We start from the raw sequence: 26,014 nt of genomic DNA, 5'->3' as shown, positions 1-26,014 counted from the left end.
ATGGCAGACTTTGTCAAACAGGAAAACCAGCAGATTGAGCACCAGAGTCAGTCTGTGCTGAGATTGAGTGTACAGGCTGTACCTCTGTGTTATGATCCATCTATAACCTTACCCATGTAATCAAAATGATTAACTGATTCAGTCAGAGTGAAACAGTGACCCTGGTTATTATTGAAATAGAATGCAGTATTGAAATGTAATATTGAAACACATTCCACATTTTCCAGATCTACTCTGCAATTTCACTCTGGATGGTGGATGTTTTGAAATTGTTAATACAACATGGCTGCAGGCAAACAATGAAACATGTCCAAATGGATCAGAAATCTCCATTCGTCACCAGGGTCCAAGTGAGCAATACTGGGAGTAAGTACATTGCTGCACCAATAACCTGCACAGCTGGGCCAGTAGCTCCTCATCCATAAACACTGGCAGCTAGTATTTGCCAAAGCTTCATGACCATTATGGGATATGGTGCGGCCAGCATTTATTGCCCATCACTAGGGATGGTTATTTAGTGAAAGTCCTGTTAAATGAGAGGAAAGCTGTTTGATTTTCATAGAGAGATTATTAATATCATTTGCTTCATTGCATATTTATATCAAAGCATCATTGGCATGGGCCCTTTACGAGTTAAAAGCCCTCTGGTTTCAAAACATTGACAACATTTATATCTCAAAAGTTTAATTTTTTTTTAGTTCATCAAGGAAAGTATTCACCACCAGAATTCCAAAACATTAAATGTTTTAAATTATCAATACCAATGGTCCTTTCTCTCCTTTTAATTATGATAAGGTCTTGTATTTAACACTTGGACTTGGGAAACATATTTAGATTAACTGTCTGGAAGCAGAGACCATGTTGAACAATATGAAGGAGCTGATTTCACTGGGAGACATAATGATTAAATCAGATAGTTTTAACAGTGTAATGTTAGGCAGTCCGTGAAACTCTATCAGAAGCTTCTTCAAAGCAAATGTGCTCTCTGGTGAACCACATTAGCACTCGCTGTTTAAACAAAGATCTATAGTAAAGAGCAATAGGAATAGTGACAGGGATCAGAAAGAATATCAAATCTCCCCTAACCTCTTTGGAACAATTTTTTTTAAAGACACACGCAAGCTTTATGATGTTCAAATCCAAATTATTTATTTCAATAAATACTTGGATGCTTTGTTAATGTGGGCAATGAATTTTATGCTGACACAAGATGCCCTTGTTTATCTTCTTCAGTAAAATGGTTTTACGCCGTTCCAGTTCAATGGATGAGACTGGGGAGATAGTCTGGGATTTAGCCCTCTGCCTGCTTCTGGCCCGGTTGATGGTTGGAGTAGCGTTATCGAAAGGAATCAAATCATCAGGAAAGGTAAATGATTGGGGATGAATAGAGTTATAATTAATGACAAAGTATGGATTTATGAAATAAAGAAACTAGAATTTATAAATCATTTGTGGAGGGGCTGGTTTATCTCCCAGGTGATGAGGAATAGTCATTGGGACAAAACAATAAAATATTGGTATTGCTCAATAGCTCATGCAGTTTTAAGCCTGTTGGAAGATATCACAGCACGTGACATTCCAGTATAACGTTACCCACTTCGCCTTCACCTTAATGTTGGAGGAATATGTTGTAATAGCCCTGTAGCAATTGCTGTGGGCAGAATCTATTAGTGACATAAGTCACGTGACCTATGGTGAGACATAGTGCAGAAAATCAACATCAGGAACAACTGACTGATCTTTTATGTATCTGCCGAGTGAGGAGGTGAGTTTCTTACTAGGCAGTGACAAGTTGCCAATTAAGGGGTTGTAGCTTGTTTAATGCCTTATTAATGACACAAATTGCTTATTAATATCCAGTTTCCCATCTTACCAAACACGGCATACAAACAAGATGTTGTGAATTCTTGAGCTGGAAGTCAGAGTGAGTAACTGGCGACTTCAGATCGCTACTGGCTGTGAACAGCTTCCATGTTGCTCACCATCAAACAGCACAATCCAGGGGTCCTCATCCACAAACACTGGCAGCTAGTATTTGCCAATGCTTCATGACCATTATGGGATATGGTGAGGCCAGCATTTATTGCCCATCACTAATTGCCCAGGGGCAGTTAAGGACCAACCTTATTGCTGTGGGTCTGGAGTCACATGTAGGTCAAGACCAGGTAAGGATGGCAGATTTCCTTCCCCAAAGGGCATTACTAAATGAGATGGGTTTTTCAAACAATCAGCAATGGATTTATGGTCATCATTACATTCTTAATTCCAGATTTTTGTTGATTTCAATTTCCACCATCTACTGTGGTGGAATTTGAACCTAGGTCCCCAGAACATTACTCGAGATTAATGTTGTAATGATGATATACCACTAGGCCATTGCCTCCCCATTGAGCAATATGTCTCACTGTATGGAGGAATGTGTGCAGCCCTCATCCGCAGGGTATTCATTCACTGACTGTTCTCATAGCTAAGAACCTCTTTGGCCCAGTTGTGTTCCCAGTTTGTGGCATGTGCACCCACAAATGCACCAGGACAGCACTTACCTCACTGTTGGGACACGGATTGCATCACTGATGCCATCTGTGTCCCAACAATGAGGTAAGTGCTGTCACTCAGGCAATAGGATTCTGGAATATATGATTCAGGCTTCCCCAAGAAACAGGGTGTCATCGACTGCACACATGTAGCTATGAGAGGGCCATATCACAACACTGCAGAATTTATCAACAGAAATGGTGTCGATTCCATTAATGTTTAGGTGATCTCTGAGAACTCTTACCACTTCCTCGAGTTATGTGCCTGTTACCTTGGTAACTGCTTCATTTTCCCAGTACATTGATGAATGTATCAGTGTCACCTCTTGCTCTCACCACAAGCTGGAAAAGTTCATTGATTTTGATTACAATTTCCATCTTCCCTAATCTTCACCTGGTTCAACTCTGAATCTCATCTTCCCTTTCCCGATGTCTGTGATTTATGGAGATAGCCTTCCTAGCGTTAACTCGAAAGCAACAACTCTCACAGCTACCTTTGACTATACTTCCTCACACCCTGCTTCTGTCTCTGTCACGTTGATCTGATGTTGCAATCTTTCACACTGGCACTTCTGATATTGCTCGCTTTTCCCGAAACCATGTGTTCTCAATATGGCCACATCCTACTCTCTGTTTTATTTTGCTTCAGTTCTATTGACAGGTCAATGACCTGAAAGGTTGACTCTGTTTCTCACTCTCTGCAGGTATTAGCTGACTTGCTGAGTACCTCCAAAACTTTTTTGTTTTGTTTTTATTTCAGATATCCAGCATCTGCAATGTTTCGCTTAAGTAGCTTTAAGGGTATCTGTGATATTATTGTAAGCCATATGGGCATTATTGGCTGGGCCAGTTTTTATTGGTTATTAATAATTACCTTTGAGAAGGTGGTAGTGAGCTGTGTTCTTGAACTACTGTAGGTGAATTGGTGTCAGGGCACCCTCAGTGTTGTTAAGGGGGGAGTTCCAGGATTTTAACCCAGTGACACTGAAGCGACAGTGATATATTTCCAAGTCGGGATGGTGAGTGGCTTGGAGGGTAAATTACAGGTGGTGTTTTTCCCATGTGTCTGCTGCTTTTATCCTTCTAAATGGTAGAGGTCATAGATTTGGAAAGTGCTATCTGGAATTTGGTGAGTTGCTTCTATAAATCTTGTCTCTGGTATACATAGCTGCCACATTGCACAAGTGTTAGAGGAAGTGAATATTTATGGTGGGGGATGGAAAACAAAGTCCAAATTTTTGAAAGGTTTAATGTCACGAACAGTATGAATAACATTTCGTGTAGTGATGGTGTAAGAGATCACATGACAGACATGTGAGAAGCAGCTGCATAGTGTCCACTGAGTTAGCCACACCTCTGGAAAGCTGTATATAGTTCTGTTAATATGTTAACAAACTGGGAGTTGTATAAACCTGCAGATGGCTCAGTATCTTTCCTAAGCTCAACTAATTAACTTCATAACTTCAATTGAGAAGCTTGCTTGGTCATGGACGGTGTGGAGGTTCATGAGTGTTGCGGGGCACATTTATCCAGGCAAGTGAGGAGTTTTCCACCACACTGCTGACCTGTGCCTTATATTTGATGGGTAGACTATGGGAAGATATTCACCTCCGAGTTTCCCACCTCTAACTAGCTGTTGTAGCCACAATATTTATGTGGGTATTCCATTGAGATTTCTGGTAAATGGTAACCCTGAGTATGTTGATAATGGTGCATTTAGTTATGGCAATATGACTGAACTCCAACAGACTATGGCTTGATTCTTATTCGTTGGAGATAGTTGGAACCGGTGGCTCAGTGGTTCGCACTACTGCCTCACAGCGCCAGGGACCTAGGTTCAATTCAACCCTTGGGCGACTGTCTGTGTGGAGTTTGCACGTTCTCCCTGTGTCTACGCTGGTTTCCTCAAAGTGCTCCGGTTTCCTTCCACAGTCCAAAGATGTGCAGGTTAGGTGGATTGGCCATGCTAAATTGCCCATAGTGTCCAGGGATGTGCAGGCTAGGTGGGTTAGCCATGGGAAATGCAGGACTTCCAGGATAGGGTGGCTCTTTGGAGGGTTGGTATGGACTTAATGGGCCAAATGGCCTGTCTCCATGCTGTAGGGATTCAATGGTCATTGCCTGGCCCTTATATGCTGTGAATGTTGCTTACCTCAAGCTTAAATATTACCAAGTCTGACTGAATATGAGCATGGGCTGCTTCAGTATCTGAGGATTTGGGAATGGTATCGAATTTTGTGCAATCATCAGCAAACACCCACCACTTCTGACATTATTTTGGAGCAAAAACAGGCAATTGATAAAGTATTTGATGGTGGCTGGGCCCAGGTCCTGATCCTGAGCAACTGCTATAGAGAAGTTCTGGGTTTGAGTTGCTCAGTCCCTAGTCACCACAAACCATTTCCTTCATGCTTGGTCTGACTCCAACCAGTGGAAAATTCTCCCCCCTCCATTCCCCACCCTGCTGTCAGTTTCCATTCCCTTCAGTTTTACTAGGACTCATTGCAGCCACACTCAGTCAAATGCTGCTATGTTGTATCGGCCAGTCTTTCTCACCTCACCTCCAGAGTTTGGTTCAGTTGACCATGCTTGGACCAAGGTTATAATAACGTCAGGAGCTGAGTGAGCCTGGAGGAATCTGAATTAAGCAGTTGATGAGTAAGGAACAGTTGATAGAACTGTCAACTACCCCTTCCATCACTTCACTGATGGCCGAGAATTTACTGATGGGGCATTACTCGGTAAGATTAGATATGTTCTGCGTTTTGAAGATATGGCATACCTGGGCAATTTTCCACATTGTAATAGAACAGCTTAGCTAGGCCTGCAGCTAGTTCTGGTACATTGTCAAATTCTGCTCAGTAATAAGTGATTGTACATGTATATTCATGTTTTTGTTCCTCGAAAAAATAAAATGTAATTACTCTCAATTGACTGTCTTCATTTTGTTATTTCTATTATTATGTCTATGGTTTTAGCACATTTTAAATGAGCACATTTGTAACAAGGTCTCAAACTGTCTCAAGATGCAAACTCTGTGAACCACATGCCCATCCCTTTGTGTACCCTCCATGTCACTATTTCTCTCCTGGTTGTCTTCTGCTACTTTCGATGCACTAATGAGAATCCTGTTACTTTGCCATTTAGTTGGATAATGTTGTCTTTATTGCAAGGGGGGGATGAAGTATAAAAGTGGGCAAGTCTTGCTACAAAGGTGCAGCATGTACTGCTTTGGTCTCCTTGTTTAAGGGGTGTATTTGTTTTGGAGACAATTCTGTCAACCTCTCTGCGCTAATTTCTCAAATAAAAAGTTTATTCTATTAAAAAAAAATGTTTGAGAAGTTTGGGCCTATACTAACAGGAATTTAGGAAACTGAGAAACAATCTTCAAAAATTCTAAATGGTCTTAACAGGCTTTTTCTCCACATGGGAGAATCTAGAACAGGGAGCACAGTTTCAAAATAAGGCGTCTCCTGGTAAGGTAGAGATGAATAGGAATCTTTTCCGTCGGAGTATTTTCAAACTTTCGAATTCTCTTCCTCAGAAAGTAGTAGAGGTTGGTTCATTGAATATATTCAAGGCAGAATTTGATGATTTGTTGATTTACAAGAGAGTCAAGGTTATGGACAGGGGATGTGTTGAGGTGATCAGGCAGGAAAGTAAACTTATGTTTAACATCTGAGCAGCAGAATCTAATTGCACGGTGGGGCAGGCTTGAGGGCCAAGTGGCCTAGTACTGCTCCTAGATTTTATTTTCTTCTGTTGTAACAGTAATACAGGAAAATCTAACAAGCTTCACTCCATGTTCAGGTGGTTTATTTCACTGCAATATTCCCTTATGTGGTTCTAACCATACTCCTGATCCGAGGGGTTACCCTGGAGGGAGCCTCTAAAGGAATCGCTTTCTACATCGGAAGCCAGTCAGACTTCTCCAAACTGGCTGGTGTTGAGGTAAATGCAGCAATATCAATGATTGAGCCTAAATTATATTTTTAGTCTGCTTGGGGTAGTCAATTTAAAATCAGTGTCTTACTCGTGAGTCCTTCATTAAATGTCAGAAAACTAGATTTAGTTATTGCAAAGTTTTAATTGAGCTTGTGATGAATTTAAAAAAGTCAGTTTAAGGTCTATATCATCCTGCCATTAGCAAGGAACAGGGTCAGGTGTAGGCTGTGATGGAAGAGAGGGTGGAAATTGATGAGGAAATGTCACATGGAATGGGATGCAATACAATTCCTCATCCATGTCTCCTTCTTTCTGAAACCTTGGAATTGATTCAGTTCTAAGAGTTTCAGATGAAATGCCTTTTTGACATATGAAGCAAATATTGACCCATATTTTGCTGCATCAGGGCAATAGAAAGAGTCCACTCTTGATGAGACTTGTCCTTATCCATTCCGTGTCAATGATATTTGGTACATCAAGTATCCGAAGGGGGAGACGGAAATGAGACACATTGTCTACATCTGAAATTTAGAATTTACATCTGAAATGAGCATTGGAAAGTCACTGATTATATCCTTAGCCAGTCTGATTGTAGTATTTTGAAATTAACAATGCAAGGACTGAGGCAGAGAAGGAAAGTGTAAGTTTGGGTGATTCCATTCTTCCAGTAGTTAGTTTAAGTCCCAGAGATTGTGACAGGTAGTGAATAAACACTTGGCGTATCATTAAAAGGCTACTTCAATGAAACGTTCCTTGAAACAGATTTCTGAGGTGATTCAGTTTACAGTGTGAGGACAGGAACTTCACTGTGCCGATGTGAATACAAATGTGAAGTCTAGGAGATAATGTTTTGGGAAGCAGACAGTTGGCTAATGCGTACTGGATAACAATAGTCGGAATATTGTATTCAGTCCACAAATACTGTAGTGTTTGCAAATTGAAAATAGTGAACATTATTAGTTTCTCAAATTTTCTGACAGCAGTCGAATTTGATTTCCATTCTTTTATTTATCCACTTTTTAACTTGTGTCTGCAGATTATAATGTAGTTTTATAGTGGGTAATAACAACTATTTCATGGCACCTATAGATGTTAAAATGTTTTGGTTGCTGTGATATTGTTACAATTTTAAAATGAATCATTATTTGTGGTGAAAGGTGCTCTATGTTGTTGCTGTCCATAAAAGAATGGAGTTAACTGGGGTCAGTGTGAATGCTGCCAGTAATGAACTAAGAACATAAGAAATAGGAGCAGGAGTAGGCCATCCGGCATGTTGAGCTTGCTCCGCCATTTAATAAGCTCATGTCTGATGTTTTCATGGACTCAGCTCCACTTACTCACCAACTCACTCTAAACCTTATTTCCTTTACTGTTCAAAAATCTATTGATCTTTGCCTTAAAAACATTCAACGAGATAGCCTCAACTGCTTGACTGAGCAGGGAATTCCACAGATTCACAGCCCTTTGGGAGAAGAAGATCCTCCTCAACTCAGTCCTAAATCTGTTCCCATTTATTTTGAGGCTATGCCTCCTAGTTCTAGTTCCACCCACCAGTAGAAACAACTTCCCTACTTCTATCCTATCTATTCCCTTCATAATTTTATGTTTCGAGAAGATCCCCCTCATTCTTCTAAATTCCGACGAGTATAATCCTAGTCTACTCCATCTGTCCTCAGAAGCCAACCCTCTCAAGTCCAGAATCAACCCAGTGAACCTTCTCTGCACCCTCTCCAGTGCCAGTGCATCCTTTCTCCAGTAAGGAGACTAAAAATGTACACAGTACTACAGGTGTGGCCTCACCGGCACCCTATACAACTGCAACATAACCTCCCCGCCTCTCTCTAGCAATGAAGGAGCATTTTCCATTTGCCTTCTTAATTAGCTGCTGCACCTGCATACCAACTTTTAGTGATTTATTTACATGGACACCCCAAGTCCCTCTGCACTGCAGCATGCTGCAATTTTTCACTATTTAAATAATAGTTCACTTTGTTGTCATTCCTTACCAAAATGGATGATCTCACACTTATTAACATTGTACTCCATCTGCCAGATCCTTGCCACTCACTTAACCTATCTATATCCTTCTGCAGACTTTCAATGTCCTCTGCACACTTTGTTCTATTGCTGATTTTAGTGTTATTTGAGAAATTTGCCACACTACACTTAGTCCCCAACTCCAAATTATCTTTTAAGTTGTAAACAATTGCTGTCCCAACACTGATCCTTGAGGCATACCACTAGTCATTGATTGCCAATCAGAAAAACATTGATTTATCCCTACTCTGCTTTCTGTTAGTTTACTAATCTTCTACTAATGCATTACCCATCACACCGTGCACCTTTATTTTAGGCAGCAGGCTTTTGTGTGGCACTATTTTGAATGCCTTCTGGAAACTGAGTCAGTCACTGAAATCCAAGGCTGGTGGAAGAATGTATCAGACATCACAGAAGGGATAGTCAGTAATGATGACCAACCTGTTTAACAGAGATACTGTTGACCAGCGGAAGCTACTTTGGTCAGTTCACCATGGATTAAGCATCTGAATCCTCATTGTTTTCAAGGTTAACATCATTTACCTATTGAATTAGTTTGTTTAATTTCTCTCCAGACACTAACTCTATTTTCTAATTACCAAGTCTGGAAAGATGCTGCAACACAAATTTTCTTTTCTATCTCAGTGGGTTGGGGCAGCTTAGTCGCATTGTCATCCTACAACAAGTTCCATAACAACTGCTATAGAGACACCATCGTCGTCTGTGTTGTTAATTGTGCTACGAGTGTGTTTGCTGGATTTGTCATCTTCTCCATCCTTGGACACATGGCTCATGTACAAGACAAGCCTGTTTCAGAGGTTGCACAGTCAGGTAAACTAGAACTGTTAAAAGTATCAAGGGTCAGACAGCTTTAATCTGCTCTCTGTAGTGAATCAACCTGACATTCAAGGTCCAGGCACAATAATCAATCCTCAGATCCAAACTGATAACCAGGCTCTGAAGAGCAACACACTGCCATGATATTTGGATTATACTGGACAAGGATTGGAGCTGAATAATGCAATGGAGTGCCTGCGGCTTGAGCCTTAGCTCTTAAAAGTGAGCTTTTGAAATAACCACAGAATAGGAAATACCAAAGCAATCAATTAACCTTATGGTCCAGTACAAGATCTGTTATTTAACTTAGAATTACATTATATATGAGCCATGCATCATGATTTATGAAGAAAATTTTGAATGAATTCCACAATGTCAACTCATATTTATAATCTGAACCACATTTTTAGTTGTTTGTTTATGACATTTATGGTGTATGAACTGTGTTTCATTAGACCTTTTCCCAGAATCATAGATTCCCTACAGCACGGAAAAATAACATTTGACTTATTGCGTCTGCACCAACCCACTGAAGAGTATCCCACCCAGTCCCAGCCCCCACCCTATCCCTGTCCTGCACAATCTTGGACATTAGAAGACAATGTAGCATGGCCAATCCACCTGTCCTGCACATCTTTGGACTGTGGGAGGAAATCAGAGCACCCAAAGCAAACCCACACAGACATGGGGAGAACATGCAAACCCTACACAGACAGTCAGTCACCTAAGGCTGGATTCAAACCCAGGACCCTGGTGCTGAGAGGCAGCAGTGCTAATCATTGTTCCACTGTGTAGCCCTGGTCATTATTAATTACTTATTACAGCATCATCAACAGATATAACTAGTACTGTATTGTGTACTCAAATTATAAATTGCTGATAGCACATTTTCCATAAAGTTTTTCATGTGAAAAACAAGTTTCATATAAACATTCTGTGCAATGCCAGTTATATCTGTAAATTAATTTCTCCTCATCTTGGCCCTAACTGACACCCCTTTTTGTTTTTAAATCATGCCCCTCCTGGTTTTAGATTCTGCAGGCAGAGGAAACATCTTATTTGCAGCTACCCTGTTGTTGTCTGTAACTATTTTGTAAGTTTCAAAGTGATCACCTCTTATTCTTCAAAACTCCAGAGAATGCAGGTCCAGTTTTCCCAATCTTTCTTCACAGAACAGTTGTGCCATCCTGGGAACAAGTCTGGTGAACCTTCATTGCACTCCTTCTATAGCAATGATATCTTTCCCAAGAAAAGTAGACCAAACTGTACACAATATTCCAGGTGTGGTCTAACTAAGCTCCTAGACAATTGAAGCGAGATTTCACTATTCCTGTACTTAAATCCTTTTGCCACCAAGGCTGATATTCCATGTCCTAATAGCTTGCTGTCCAAACATGTTAATTCTCAGCAACAAGGATACTGAGGTCCTTTTCTACATGTACACTTTGCAACCCCTAAAAATTTAAAAGAAATGTACTGCACTAAGTTATCTGTTTAATTGTTTCTCTCCCATTCCCTATGGTCCAACATTATCCCCTGCTTTAAAATGCCAGTTTCAACATCATATTAGAGAGATTTCTTTTTGCCTTGATTTCTTTGCCTTGATTATAATCGTCACTCTGAACTCAGTGTTCACTGCCTCCAAGTATTATAAATTCTTAACTGAGATTGATTATTAATATATTATATACATTTACAAATATATCATTGGCTATATCAGCACATCATTGAACTCTGGTGACATGCACAATTTTGCAAATGTTAACAAATTAAGAAATAATAAATTATGTGGATTTTAAGTCAATGAGCAACATTAATTGTATCATTTCAATTCTATTCGCTGTCTAGGTTTTGGTTTGGTCTTCATTGCCTACCTAGAGGCTCTTGCACAGTTGCCATGGGCACCATTATGGTCTGTTTTATTTTTCTTCATGCTGTTCACACTGGGACTTGACACACAGTTTGGAGCTTTAGGTATTGCATCATTAAAATAACTGATTTGTATTGAAGGAATTATGACAGTATTGGACAAAAATGTGCTGTCGGTGATGTTAGTGGACAAATGCATAACATTTCTTTGTAGCAATTGTTCCTTCATTGTCTGAAAGAACAATCAATCTCTGATTTGATTGATTAGCAACTGCTTGGAAGTAAAATTGGGGGGAAAATGATGCCTATAGATCATGGTGATGCAGTTTTCCTCTGAGTTAGAGTAACAGGAACACGACTAGGAAAAAAATGCATGTTTCAGGGCTAGAAAAATGATGCAAACACCTGTTTGTCTGGACTCTGGGGCTTTGGTTTCTGCAGTGGTGTGTTTCCCTGTCAGTATGCAAGTTATTAATTAATGATTTCATTTGACATCTTCTCTCTTCCATCAGAAACAATTATAACAGCCCTACTGGACCAGTTCCCTACATTTCTCCGATCAAAGCGCCTTCTTCTGACTGTTGGTGTTTGTTCATTGTTTTATCTCCTTGGCCTTCTATTTGTGACACGGGTAGGTTGTATCTCAGTAATTTAAGCTGCTTTCACACGTACTCGGTAGCTCTTAACAGGTGATCACATTCACAAGATGAAGTGCTACAGAAGGAGCTTGTACTTTGGTCCTTTTGTTTTTGCAGCTGTTTAATGTTGTGCAATGATCATATCATACTGATATCTTGCTGCGATTCTGAGTTCATTCTCACAGACATATCAATCTCACATTGAATGGGAAACTGGACGTCGGTTCTGTTTATTTGAAGATGTGTTATAAGATTGCTCAGCAGATGCATTTGTTACAGAGCTTAGTTGTAACAGGGAAGCTCAACTGATCTCCCTTCACAATATGTGCTGCACACTGAATGGGTCTATTGCTGTTAGTGACATCATGTCTATTTGCGCATCAATATGCTCCTCTTAAAGTGATATTACAATATCCTATTTTCTCTCCAAGGTCATTACATACATTAACGAAAATAAATGTACCTCAGGCTGGCTGTGCAAACAATCCTTCACTCCAAAAGTAAATCACTGTGCTTAAGAGTTTAAGAATTAGACAATTTAAGATTTTAAGAGACTGTATATCGCCACAATGATTGAACAATCCTCCCAGATCTCATGATTGTATATCCTTCCTGAGATCTAGATTTATCAACTGGCTGTTCTTGACCCACTGGAATTTTGGTGTCTTCGGTATTGTTGAAGGGTAGATTATTTTTATGGTAGGGTTCCACAATTTCATTCCCTGAGTTTATCTCTGGTGGTGTTCTGTGCACAATTGGAATGCTCGGTGTTATAATGTTGTACAATTCCCTGAATTATCTTCTATTCCTCTTTCTCCTTGTTCCACAATACGGGTAATGTGACCTCTTGGATTCAAGGCTCACTGTACACCCTGAATAATTCTGTGGGTGACCACATTTCCTGGATGGGAGGTATGATTCAAACCTTTTACCATTCACACAAACTAGACAATTCCACACCTGGATGTCGATTGTGTGCTGTTTTTATTCTCCCTGGACATTCAAGAAGTTTATCCTGTATTTCTGAGAACCTGGACACCTGATGACATGAAAAAGTTGACCTGACCTGCTTCTGAGCACGGTTGTTGTGGTGATGGAAAGTCCATATCTAGAGGCATTGTTGTTAAGTGTGACATGGCAATATGAAGATAATGTTATTTGCCCGGCATTTCATAACTGATGGTGTGAACCATTTCATTCAGCAAGACTATTGGGTCTGGGATAACGTGGTGAGGCTGTCACAAGATTTATGTCCCATTTAGTACACATGCAAGGACATGTCCCATATCCATTAAAGATCAACTGATGTATTGTTGTCCAATTTCAGATATTTTGTCCAGGTACATGAATGGAATATGCTTTGCACTCATGGTAACTGCCATGGGTATCATTGGGATATCCTTCCAATGTCTGTAGTTGGAAATTTGGAAAATTAGTTAGTGACTTGGAGAAAATTGTCACCATGGATGGGAAATAAATGTGTTACAATCTTCAACCAAGTGTACAATGGAATTTTGTGTGGCTGGAGAGGTTCTTTCTGTTGATTGTGGTGGGTGACTTTGACAAGCCTAACACATTCTCAATGCCTTCTCAATTTTCCTGTTGATCCTTGACAAGTTCAGAGTGAGCTGTAGCAGTACCTTTTTTTCACTCTATGCCCACATACCCTGGGTATAATTTGGCAACCTAGCTTAGTAAAGAACTTCAGCTACAAGCATCTGTGAATGTTTGAAAGTCATGTCTCTTGAGAGACTTCTAGTTCATCTCTGTATGGCCAAAATCCTTGGAGTGTATCTGGTATCTCTTGTATCACATCCGATCAGACTTCAATAAAAGCTTTCCAAAATGACTTCAGCCATGGATCATTTGTTGTCTATTTTTGTTGATGTGATTGCATTTCTGTTGACCAATGCTCATCATATTAATATTGACGATATTTTCTAAGGTAATGTTTTGTCAGTTTAGCAAAACAGCAACAGTCTCATTTGGCTTTGGCACACCTCTCATTGTGTCTGAAGCAACTATTTTGCTGCCTAGTTTGTATTGGATGTCAAAGTTATCTTGCTGAACTCTGAGATACTGAGAGAGATCATTGTGTTAATGGGATTTGTGAAAAACCCAATGTTCCCAGGCAGTTAAATCTGGAGACAGAGAGTTAAGATGGACAGGAATGGTCATCATGTCTAAATTTAGGCATGTAAGATCACATTTAGAACACTGCAGGTAAATTTTGAAAATCACATTCAGTTATCAATGTAGAAGAGAGAACAGCAATGTAATTGAGACCCAAACATAAATGAATGACCAAATATTGAACACCAAGTTAGAATTGTGTTGGAACAGTTCTGAAGATGAGTCATACCAGGCTCGGAACGGTAACTCAGTTTCTCACTCCACAGATGCAGCTAGACCTGGTAAGTTTCTCCAGTATCTTCTGTGGTTGTTTCAGATTTCCATCATTTACAGCATTTTGCTTTAATTACCAATTTGTGTTTTTTTATAAATACTCACACGTCTTCATATTTCAAATCTCTTTAAAGTCTGAATTTGAAAGTAAGAGTACTTAATTTTCCTATGCAACATTTTTGAATTTTCCATTTAATTTTAGGCTGGGATTTACTGGTTAAATTTTGTGGATCATTATGCTACGAACTGGATTCTGTTTATAACAGCTCTCCTGCAACTCATCGGTCTCAGCTGGATCTATGGTCAGTGAATCTTGAAGAATACTGAAACAAAATAAATTAAATCATACCACTTTGTGGACCTTAAGGTTTCTTTAATAAAAATTAAACCAAATGAATCAGCTGCTGGACATGGTGTAGTTATATCAGAAGGTGATGGGAATTCAAGTGCTCTTCTTTGAATGTTTAAAGGTGGTTGTACAGGGCATTAGTTAAGTTACATTTGGAATACTGCATTCAGTTCTGGTCTCACTGCTATAGGAAAGATGCTGTGAAACTTGAAATGTTTCAGAAAATATTTACAAGGATGTTGCCAGGGTTGGATGGTTTGAGTTGTAGGGAGATGCTGAATAGGCTGGGGCTATTTTCCCTGGAGCACCGAAGGCTGAGGGGTGACCTTATAGAGGTTTATAAAATCATGAGGGTCATTGGATAGGGTAATTAGCCAAGGTCTTTTTCCTCGGGTAGCAGAGTCCAAAACTAGAGGACATAAGTTTAAGGTGAGAGGGAAAAGATTTAAAAGGGGCTTAAGGGGCAACTTTTTCACACAGATGGTGATGCTTGTATGGAATGAGCTGCTGCAGGAAGCTGGTACAATTACAACATTTAAAAGGCATCTGGATAGGTATATGAATAGGAAGTGTTTAGAGGGATATGGACCAAATGCTGGTAAATGGGACTAGATTAATTTAGGATATATGGTCAGCATGGATGAGTTGGACCAAAGGGTCTGTTTCCATGCTGTACAGCTCTATGACTATGACTCTATCTTTCCCTACTTGGTCGCAGAAACCAACATGAAACACACAGGGTTTATTTTCACACCCTTCACTCATGATTCACTTAATTTTGCTGGATTTCAGCTTGGCCACAATTTTACTGCAATCATTGTCTTGTTAATTGCTGATACTTGTATCATTCCATAGATCCCAGACCAGATAGGCAGATTACCTTTGTTCTGCCAGATGGCTTCAGAAACATGTGATGTGCAAAGGTTCCTGATGCACTTTCAGTATCAGTAATAATATTAGCAGCCAACTTGCAATTACTGTACGTTTGCTTTATGTGGGTAGGCAGCACAGAGCCCAGACTGTGTAAGTATGAGTTTTAATAGCAATGCAAGTATTTAAGACAATAAGACCATAAACGGAGGAGCTGAAGTAGGCCATTCAGCCCATTGAGTCTGCTCCATCATTCGTTTAACCATCCTTACCTATTTTTCCCTCACAACTTTTGATTGCCTTGTTGATTTACAATCCGTCTATCTTGAATAGACTTTTAAACCCAGCCTTGACAGCCCTCTGTGGTAAATAAATCTACAGATTCACTGTCCTTTAAGATCAGAAAGAACAGCCTCTCATTTTTGTAAATTGCAAAGTGTTCAAGCCCAAACCACCCGACCATTCTTCATCAGAAAATCTCTCCATATTCAAGATCAATCTATCGAACATTCTTTGGACTGGCTTTGGAGGCAATATATTTTGCCTTAGACAGGAGAACAAAAACAGTTCACAGTATTCCAGCTGTGGTCTCACTAAAGCCTTGAATAGTTTTCGCAAGGCTTGTCTATTTTTATATTCTATTTCCTTTGAAAATAAAGGCCAATGGTTCATTTCCTATTACCCGTAGAATTTGAAGGCCAGCTTTTTCAGATTTATGCACAAGGAACCCTAAATCCTTCTGTCTTGCAGCTTTCTGCAGTCTTTCCAAATAAATACTATTCATCTCTTCTATTCCTCCTGTTCATTACATCACATTTTCCCATATTATATTCTGCCTGCCAAGTTTTTGCTCTCTCACTTAACCTGTCTGTAGCCCTCTGCACAATTCTTGTGTGATTCTCACCACTTGCCCTGTCACCTATGTTTGTGTGATCTGGAAATTTGGTGATTGTATATTCACTTTCCTCATCCAAGTCCTTACTATATATTGTCAATAATTGTGGGCCAAGCACTAATCCTGTGTCTATTTCACTAGGTACAGCTTGCCATCTGAAAATTCCCCCTTTTCCCAACTGTCTAACCTGAGTTATATTTTTTTACTTTGCTTGGTCTGAGTTTCATTGTGTTTTTGAATGGTTTTCTCCCACGAGGTCTGATGAGTTTTCTTGCCATGTCTCACCACATTCAACTCATTAACTACCCAACCTGCCTCTACAGTGTCCATCACGTCCATTTCTAGCCCCTGGAAACTGATGTTTTCAGCCCAGCTCTTATCTTTGCTATCAGTCTCTCTTGCGGGACCTTATCAGAAGCCTTGCTGAACTCCAAGTAGATGACATCAAAAGCATTGCCCTGATCTATGCACCTGGTCACCTCTTCCAAAAATCAGTCAGAAATCACATGACACCAGGCAATAGTCCAACAGGTTTATTTGAAAACACAAGCTTTTGGAGCCTCAGACCTTCTTCAGGTGTTAGTGAGAGAGATAGTGTCAGACACCGAATTTATAAGTAAAAGATCAGAGACTCATGCCATTGATGAGGATGTACTAAACAAACCTATCATCAATGGTGTGAACCTTTGATCTTTTACTTATAAATTTGGTGTCTGATCCTATCTCTCTCACTAACACCTGAAGAAGGACTGAAGACCTGAAAGCTTGTGTTTTCAAATAAACCTGTTGGACTGTAACCTGGTGTCATGTGATTTCTGACCTTGTCCATCCCATTCCAACGCCGGCACCTCCACATCATAAAAATCAGTCAAGTTGGCCAGACATGACTTCCCTTAACAAAACCATATTGACTGTTCTTGATTAATCCCTGCCTCTCCAAATGCAGATAATTTCTGTTCCCCACTGCAGAGGTTAGACTAACTGGCCTGTAGTTTACTGGTTTCTCCTTTACTCTCCTTTTGAAAAATGTTACCGCCTTGGCTGTCCTCTGGCACCTCTCCTGTAAGCAGAGAGGAATTTAAAAAATTTTGCAAGCACTCCTACTATCTCCTTCATTGTCTTACTCAAAAACCCAGGATACATTTCACCTGGCCCTGGAGACTTATCTACCTGTATGTCCTCCAGGCCACTCCAAGCATCCTCTCTATCTATGCTAATTTCATTAATTGTATCATATCTTCTCCTTGATCTCCATTTCAATCAAGCAGGTTCCATGATCTGTAATATCACAGGCACATAGGATTGTACCTTACTTGACTTCTGAAGACACTGATTTAATGCAGATACTTTTCAGTAGACTCTGAGAAATATTCACCTAATACTTAGAACTTAGATTCTATTCTCCAAGCTTTCAATAAGTTGATAATAGGAGGATAACCAGAGAGCAATGAGATCTCTTTCTTGTAGCTTTGGCAGTCACAATCATTCTGACAGGAACACCGTTTGAAACCAACACAAACTTTAGGTTCTCTTTCTGCTTTTTTCTTTCCAAAATGTTCTTGGTTAGACTGCTTAGAACAGATCTTCTAGTGTTGGCTCCTGTTAACATTCAAGCATCTCTTTGAGCGTAATATTTCTCTGGAACTGAAATATCTAAAGCACTGTTTGAACAAGAATTAACCTGCAATTAACTTTCAGGACTGGCGTCATAACTAAATACCACTTTGTTTGTTCTCTGTTTTTTAAACATACTGCTGACAACCACAGCACATTTCTTTCCTTTGTGTCTGCACCAAATGGCAAGGCAAGACATAAGTGATATCCCTGGATCAGGTAGCAAAGCACACAAAGGCAAGGCAAGGCAGAGATGTTGTGAGCATCCAGGTCAGCTCAGAATGAGTGTGCACTGTGACAGCAAGTGGCTAGCCTGGAGATGCAACCTGAGTTATTGGGAGTATGCATGCATGAGTGATGGCTAGAAAGAAATGTTCATCTATCACATCAACAGGCAATCAGTAAAGATTAAAGCAGAGGCTAGTGTTTAGCGCAATATTCTGGCATAAGCATAGGGGAAGTAGTCCCGGAGCAGCTGCCGAAGCGGGTAAAGCAGTACTGGAGCAGCGGCTGGCACGAGGAGCGAGTCCCGAGTGGAGGCCGGCACAGGGGAAGCTCTCATGGGACTTACTTTGTAGCAGGCGAGAGCCGGTACGGAGCACACTAAAGGTGTGGAGCTGAACAAAGGGAACTTGGTGTGCAGGTTCATAGTTTCTTGAAAGCACAGTCACAGGTAGACAGGATGGTGAAGAAGGCATTTGGTATGCTTGCCTTTATTGGCCAGTGCATTGAGTATAGGAGTTTAGAGGTCATGTTGTGGCTGTACAGCACATTAGTCAGGCCAATTTTGGAATATTGCAATATTGGTCTCCCTGCTGTAGGAAGGATGTTGTAAAACTTGAAAGGGTACAGAAAAGATTCACAAGGATGTTAGCCAAGGTTGGAGGGTTTCAGCTAAAGCGAAAGGCTGAATAGCCTGGGCCTATTTTCCCTGCAGAGTTGGAGGCTGAAGGATGACCTGATAGAAGTTTATAAAATCATGAGGGTCATGGATAGGGTGGCAGAGTCCAAAACTAGAGGACATAGGTTTAAGGTGAGAGGGGAAAGATTTAAAATGGATCTAAGGGGCAACATTTTCATGCAGAGGGTGGTGTGCATATGGAATGAGCTACCAGAGGGAGTGGTGGAGTCTGGTACAATTACAACATTTTAAAAGGCATCTGGATGGGTATATGAATAGGAAGAGTTTAGAGGAATAAGGGTCAAATGCTGGAAAATGGGATAGATTAATTTAGGTTATCTAGTCAGCATGGACGAGTTGGACCGTAGGGCCTGTTTCCATGCTGTAGAGCTCCGTGACTCTCTGTTCATCTCCCACACCCCACCACGCTGCATTTTAGTACTTTGTTAATTTTTTTTATCTTTGGAGCATTATTAATCAAACTCCACTGCCAATTGTTGTTTCTCTTAGTATTTCCTTAGTTTCATTCTCTGAGGGGCCTCTTTATTTTTGGATCTCTCTTCCTTTTTATACATTTTAAGAAACTCTCTCATTGTAGGCGTTTTTATGTTACTTCCAGTTTTTCTCATAATTTACTTTCACACTGATTATTTTTCTGATTGCGTTTTGTTCCTAAAACTCAGCTCCTTCCCTGCTCTTATCAGACTTTCGAGTGGTAATTCTCAAATGGTAATTCTGACCTCTCTCTCTACACCTTCTCTGTGACTGTAACACTGTATTCCATACTCTGTTCTGCTACCCTGGTGCACTTTGTATGGTATGATCTGCCGGTATAGCACACAAAACAATTCCTTTCACTGTGTCTTGGTACATGTGATAATAAGAAATCAATAAATCAATCTCTCAATCCTCTGGTTTGCTATTGCTCTTGCCATCTTGTATGTTTTTTTCTTTCAATTTGAGACCATCCCTAACTTACTTCCTTAACCATAGTTGGTTTACCCCATTCCTAGAAAACTTCTTCCTCAATGGAATATATCTTTGCTTCAGGCCAGGAATTATTTTCTTAAAGATCAGCCATTGTTTCTCAATTGCCTATCCTTCTAAACTCCCTTTCCAGTCTACACCAGCCATTTCTGCCCTCATCCATATATAAATTTCCTTGTTTAAGTTTAGCTCAATTATTTCTGACCCAATTTACAGCCTCTCAAACTAAATGTGAAATTCTGCCATATTATGGTCACTGTTCCCCAGGAGGTCTTCTATTCTGAATCGTATTAGACATCGCCAGATTGAAAATAGCCTGATCCTTGGTTGAATCTATAATATGTTGTTCTAGGAAACTGTTCCAAAGCATTCTATGAACTGTTCCTCTTGCTCATTTGTGCCAACCTGATTTTCCCAATCTTCATGGAGATTCAAATCCCCAATGATTAATACACTTTTTTGGTATGCTCTAATTATCCCTTAGTTTATTCTCTGTTTGACAAAACAACCAGTTTTGGGGGCATGGGGGTGGACTATGGACTACTCCCACAAGTGTTTTTTTTTTCGCTTGTTATTTCTCACCCCCACCCACATGGATTCTGCATTACCTATTCAATAATATTTTTTTATAATCACACCTACTCCATCTTTTACTGACAAAACTACTCCAGCATTCTTTCAAAACCGATAGAACTGCAGATGCTGTAAGTCAGGAACAAAAACAGAAGTTCCTGGAAAAGCTCAGTAGGTCTGGCAGTATCTGTGAAGGAAAAAAATTCAGAGTTAACTTTTCGGGTCTGGTGACCTGAAGGGTTCTGAGGAAGAGTCACCGGACCTGAAACTTTAACTCTGATTTTATTCTTCACAGATGCTGCCAGATCTGCTGAGCTTTTCCAGCAACTTTGCTTTTATTCTAGCATTCTTTCCTTCCTTCTGAGAAGCCTCATTCCTCTGAATATTTTGTTCCCAGCTTTGGTCTCCTTGCAACCATGTCTCCGTAATGGCTATAAAATCTTATCTCTTTGTGCCATTAATTCATTTAGATTGTTCTGAATAATATGTACATTTAAGTAAAGAGCCATGAACTTTGCTTTACCCCCATCTGCACCTCCATCACCTTTTGACTTTATTTCCTGCTGATTGTACATTCTTAGACAGTCTTGTCCCTTCCTATCCCACTCCGAATATCATTATCTAAGTGGTTGCCCTGTAATGCCATGTAATTATTTGGCTTTGTCAGCCTAATTTTCTCTCTTCTGGACTCTCACCACCTCCACTTAGACTACAGCCCCAAAGACTCCTACAGAGTCCTTGTTGCTCAATTTGCCGGGACACTGATTCAAATATGGTTCAAATGAGGCCTGTCCATCCCACTGGAACAGTTTCTTTCTATCCCAGTACTGCCCTGATGCCCCATGAACTGAAACCTATACCTCACAAACCAATCCGAGCCACATATTTAACTCTATGATTTTATATATCCTGGGCCAGTTTGCCAGTGATACAGGCAGTAGTCATGGGGTTGTTCATATTTCTTCTCCCAACTTGAACAGCTTCCTCTATCATTGTGTCATGACACATCTACTTCTTTAAGGACTTGTAAAATATGAAATTCAAAAGTTTGTAACAAGTCCCAATCCGCAGAAATAGACCATTTGGCCCCTCAAGCCTCCTCCACCATCAATAAGGTCACGACTGATCAGTTTGTGTTTCAAATTCCACATTCCCTTCTTTGCCCATGAAGAACCCGAACGGTCTAGGCCCGAAACGTCAGCCTTTCTGCTCCTATGATGCTACTTGGCCTGCTGTGTTCATCCAGCTCTGCACCTTGTTGTCCAGGAAAAGCTCATGTTTCTGATTTGTGCTGGGTTGGACAGACTTTTGTTCCCAGAATAAGAGAGGATGATCGATCAGTTGGTGACAGGGATCAATTTCCTCATCCTGTTTGAAATCTGGAGTGATCCCTTCTCTGCTTTAACCTGTTCATTGGTGCCACTCAGTACAAGATGAACTTCGACAGTATAAAAGCTGCCCTGAAGACAGGACAGAGCGAGTGATAGTGTTTCTCCGCTTCCTTGTTCATAGGGATAAACAGATTCATCAAAGACATTGAGATGATGATTGGGGAAAGGAATTGGCTCTTCTGGTTGTGTTGGAGAATATGTTGGATTCTGATCTCTCCATGTTTGCTGGTGGTAAGGAGATGTTACACATTTTAATGATTTATACTGCAAATAATCAAGCTGGCAGACAATCTCTCATACTGTTTCTGATCTAGTTTTGCATCTTTTCACTCAGGCAGTCTTAATCTGGTCCTTAGCAACATTCAGCCCTCCAACATACGGACCTGTTGAATACCCTGTCTGGTCAATAGCACTGGGCTGGTGTATGATCATCTTCTGTATTATGTGCATCCCCCTTGTGGCCATGGTGAGAGTTGTCCAAGCTGAGGGCTCCACGTTGTGGCAGGTGAGAGACGTCTTTGAAATATTTTAAAGAAAAAGCAACATAGAACACAAAATTAGGCCTTAGAGTTTCAATAGATTCAACACAAAGAATATCATTTCAAAGTCAAAATGCCCTTTTGTTCTGCTTCCACTCATGCACAGTTTAGTTCACTGTGAATGCAATCTTGGTTAGGGCTTTAAAGCTGGAGTGTTGTGTGTTCACTGGGAGTAGTGTATGTGAAGACTTCAATGAGGTGTAATTCACCAAGTTAACGAGAAACCACATGTTATTGGTCCTGGATTATGTCATAGGTAAGGATAACTCCAGAGTGTGATGGTAAGGGACAGAATGTATAAACATAAGAATGTACAGTAATTAAGGTCCGAGTGAGGAAAAAGAGTAAAATTACAAAGTTAAAGGCTCTTTACCTGAGGGCATCATGAGTTCATAACAAAACAGATGAATTGTGTTGATTATACAAATAAAACAAGGCAGGCTGGTTAGTTCAGTTGGTTGGATGGTTAGTTTGCACTGCTGCGTGATACCAACAGCATGGATTCAATTCCTGTACCAGCTGAGGTTACCGTGAGGAACTCTCCTCCTGGAGCTCTCCCTTTACCTGAGGCACAGTGACTCTTGGGTTAAGCCATCACCAGTCATCTCTCTCTCTCTCTCTAAAGAGAGAGCAGCCTTATGGTCTGATAAGACTATGGTGACTTTAACGTTACAAAAAATCATAAATTATAACACTTACACAATTAAAACAAAGGTTTTAAAATAATTGCACAAATATGAACACATCAGTATGCCAATAATTACAAAACCTTGCAAAATGCAGATCTCCTTAATCTAGCAAATATACAATGAAGGGTGTGCTATGCTCTATATTTTGTGTCACAGTTCATGGATCATAGATTGTCAAGTTGAATGTATCAAAATCTCAAGCAATTCACATACTATTTATGCATCTTACAAATTTGGAGTTTGGATTGTCTCATAATCATTCTCTCAGTTTCAGAATGATGTCTTCTGTGTTGCAGAGTTTTACTTTTGTCCGGTTGTGACAAGAGGTAGCGGTAATGGGAGGTAGGGTTCAATAGTTTTCCAGTAACATCATGGTTTTCGTACAGTTTTTTCAAGATCAATCTCACTGTTTGTTTCTTTGCGCTTTTGATGAAAGAAAGGTAGGGAGACAGAGTTTTGGTGAAGGAATTCCAAAGTTCCATAAATTGAGCAACTGAGGGGCCAGCTACTAATGGTGGAACAATTTAGACTGGAGAGGTTCAAATGCTTGATGTAGAGGACTGCATGTATCTCGGAGGTTTCTAAGATGACATGAAAATGTAGGGACAGGGTGAGCCAAGGCCATGGAAGATTTGAAAACAAGCAGGAGAATTTTAAAATTGGCTCCTGCTTAAGCAATAACTCAAAGTGAATGGGAAAAAGGGATGATAGATAATCAGGACTTGATGTAGGTAAGAACATGGTTTGGAATTACCAAGTTCACAGAGGGTAGAATTTGGCAGGTTGGCTGAGTTAATTGAGTCATCAAATCCTGATGACATAACTGCTTGGAAGAGGATTTCTGCAACAGATGAACTGAGGAGGACTCTGACCATATTATGCAGGTAGAAAAACAGTCAAGTATACAGAAGCTCATTTCAACATCAAATAAAACCGAGGTTACAATTCATCTGTCTCAGTTTCACAAAGTTCACAGAATGTTGCTGTGCAGAAAGAGCCCATTCAGCCCACTGCATCTGTACCAGCCTGCTGAATGTGTAGATGACTTGGTGTTGTTCTCCCACACTTTCCCCATAACCCTCAACATTATTCCCATTTCAGTGATTATCCAATGCCGTCTCTAATACCCCGAATGATTCTGTTTCCACCAGACTTCCAAGATACGTTCCAAACTGTACAACAGTTTTATTTTCACATCACATTTGCTACTTTTGCAAACCACTTCGGAAATATCAAGGACTAAAAAGCACCGATTTAATGAGTAGGAGCTAATTGTTCCGATTTGCTCTTCCAGACCTCCCATGATTTTGAAAACACCAATCAAGTCTCCTCTCAGCCTTCTCCTCTCTATGAAGAAAAGTCCCAAATCCTCTAATCAAAGCCTGATAGTTAACTGTCAATCAGAATTACTGGGAGCATTCTCCACGTCATCACCTTTGCCCATCAGAGTTCAATTTAGCAACCATTCATGTAGTATAAATTTTGTTTCTCACATTGAATTAGTTGGGATTCTTGCAAAATGTTCTGATGAATGCAAGACAAAAAGTTTTGACAAAATGTGCCTTTTCTCTGCAATACACCGGTTCTGTCCTTCCAAATGACTATTTGATAAACTATTGTGATCCCTACCACTAATTCTAGTCAGTGTACTCCATATGCTTCTCTGCAAGTGTTTCTAATGTAAACAATGTTAGATTTTGGGGCTCTGCCTAATTCACCAAGAGTTTCTTTCTTTCCTTTATTAACTCAGCTCACACTGTGGTTTCTCTTCCCAATGAAGGGCAGGTCTGTGATATCATTACAAGATGGTTCCAGAGTACTAAAGCCCTAATGCAGTAGTTAAGGGATTTGTCTTTGAGGTTGTTGCAAACAATAGCTTCTTACAGACCAGCACTGGCAGATTTGCAGGCAGGAGGGCCTGTGACATCTCCTCAATTGCCTTCTTAATGTTCTCCCACCTGCTCATGTCCAGTCTACAACATAAGGTGTGGGCAAAGCCTAGAGCACCAGTTATTCTCCCTCCCAGTTGTGGGTTTTCATGTTAAGGGGAGGGCGGGGAGGGTGCGATAAGGTGAGGGCTGCTTCTATCACTCCTTTATTGGTGGTTGTGCATTTAGCAGGCTTGACCCTAAATGTTGGAATTTCATCTCTAAACCTCTTTATCTCACACTCACTTACCTTTAACATTTAATGAATTGCAATAATCTCATTTCACAAGGGATAATTTCAATGCAATGCCCGAATTCCTTCAGTGTGTCTCAATGCAAGTGTATAACAGGGTCAATTAGAGTGTCTGGATGAAAGTATAACATATGTCATGAACATATATGTTATGTATTATCTGGTATGATATGAATCAACAGGTGTTAGAACAAACTGCAGAATAATTTGATTGGGAACCAGATTTCTTTTCTAGTTAACAGTGGGTAAAAACCCAGCAGAAATGATGAAACATTTCACTTTTCCATTCACAGAAAATATCTGCTGCTTGCAAATCAGATCCTAATTGGGGTCCGTACTTGGAAAAACACAGAAAGGGAAGATACAGGAAGAAGCCTGACTCTACAGAACTCCCGAACTGTGTGAAACTTCTGGCCTCTCCTGAGAAATGAAAATTTAAAGGAAAATTCCTGTTCAATTAGTAAACAATAGTCCTAAAATTCCGCCGCCATTCTGATATACAATCAGCGTAACTTCATTGGGTATTCCCTTGATCAGTCAGCACCTTGGCCAAGATCAAGGCATAAGGTTGGTTGAAGTTTCCTGTGCCCACTGTAAACATGGGCATCAATTTGGAGCAGGGTGGGGCTGGCAAGAATTACTGAGCATTCGAGTTCCTGCACCATGGGCGTTCAGTTGTGTTCCTCCCTGAGTCCTGGTGATAATATACAGGATTCCCATCTCTGTACTTTGTATACAGGAACTCCTGCTGTCACAACA

At 40.2% G+C, this 26,014-nt stretch overlaps 1 protein-coding gene across 1 annotated transcript; it reads left to right on the top strand.

Annotated features, from left to right (window-relative positions):
- On the top strand, window positions 1–26,014 carry LOC109927868 (sodium- and chloride-dependent neutral and basic amino acid transporter B(0+)-like). The gene is made up of 11 exons (XM_048604948.1): window positions 1–46; window positions 228–366; window positions 1,234–1,366; window positions 6,345–6,479; window positions 9,092–9,347; window positions 11,202–11,327; window positions 11,735–11,853; window positions 14,469–14,568; window positions 21,968–22,077; window positions 22,181–22,351; window positions 25,549–26,014. The coding sequence occupies exons 1-11, from the start codon at window positions 1–3 to the stop codon at window positions 25,684–25,686; spliced, it is 1,473 nt and encodes a 490-aa protein (XP_048460905.1). The 3' UTR covers window positions 25,687–26,014.

The sequence above is a fragment of the Rhincodon typus genome, chromosome 14, assembly GCF_021869965.1.
Source record: "Rhincodon typus isolate 14 chromosome 14, sRhiTyp1.1, whole genome shotgun sequence".
Lineage (NCBI taxonomy): Eukaryota > Metazoa > Chordata > Chondrichthyes > Orectolobiformes > Rhincodontidae > Rhincodon > Rhincodon typus.
This window is presented reverse-complemented; position numbering and strand designations above follow the sequence as displayed.

Bases quoted from the DNA above. Each gene is read 5' to 3' on its own strand.
- LOC109927868 (XM_048604948.1), top strand. From the start codon at position 1: ATGGCAGACTTTGTCAAACAGGAAAACCAGCAGATTGAGCACCAGA. The intron at 11,328-11,734 runs GTATTGCATCAT...CTCTTCCATCAG, and splicing joins CACACAGTTTGGAGCTTTAG to AAACAATTATAACAGCCCTA. The intron at 22,078-22,180 runs GTAAGGAGATGT...CTTTTCACTCAG, and splicing joins TCTCTCCATGTTTGCTGGTG to GCAGTCTTAATCTGGTCCTT.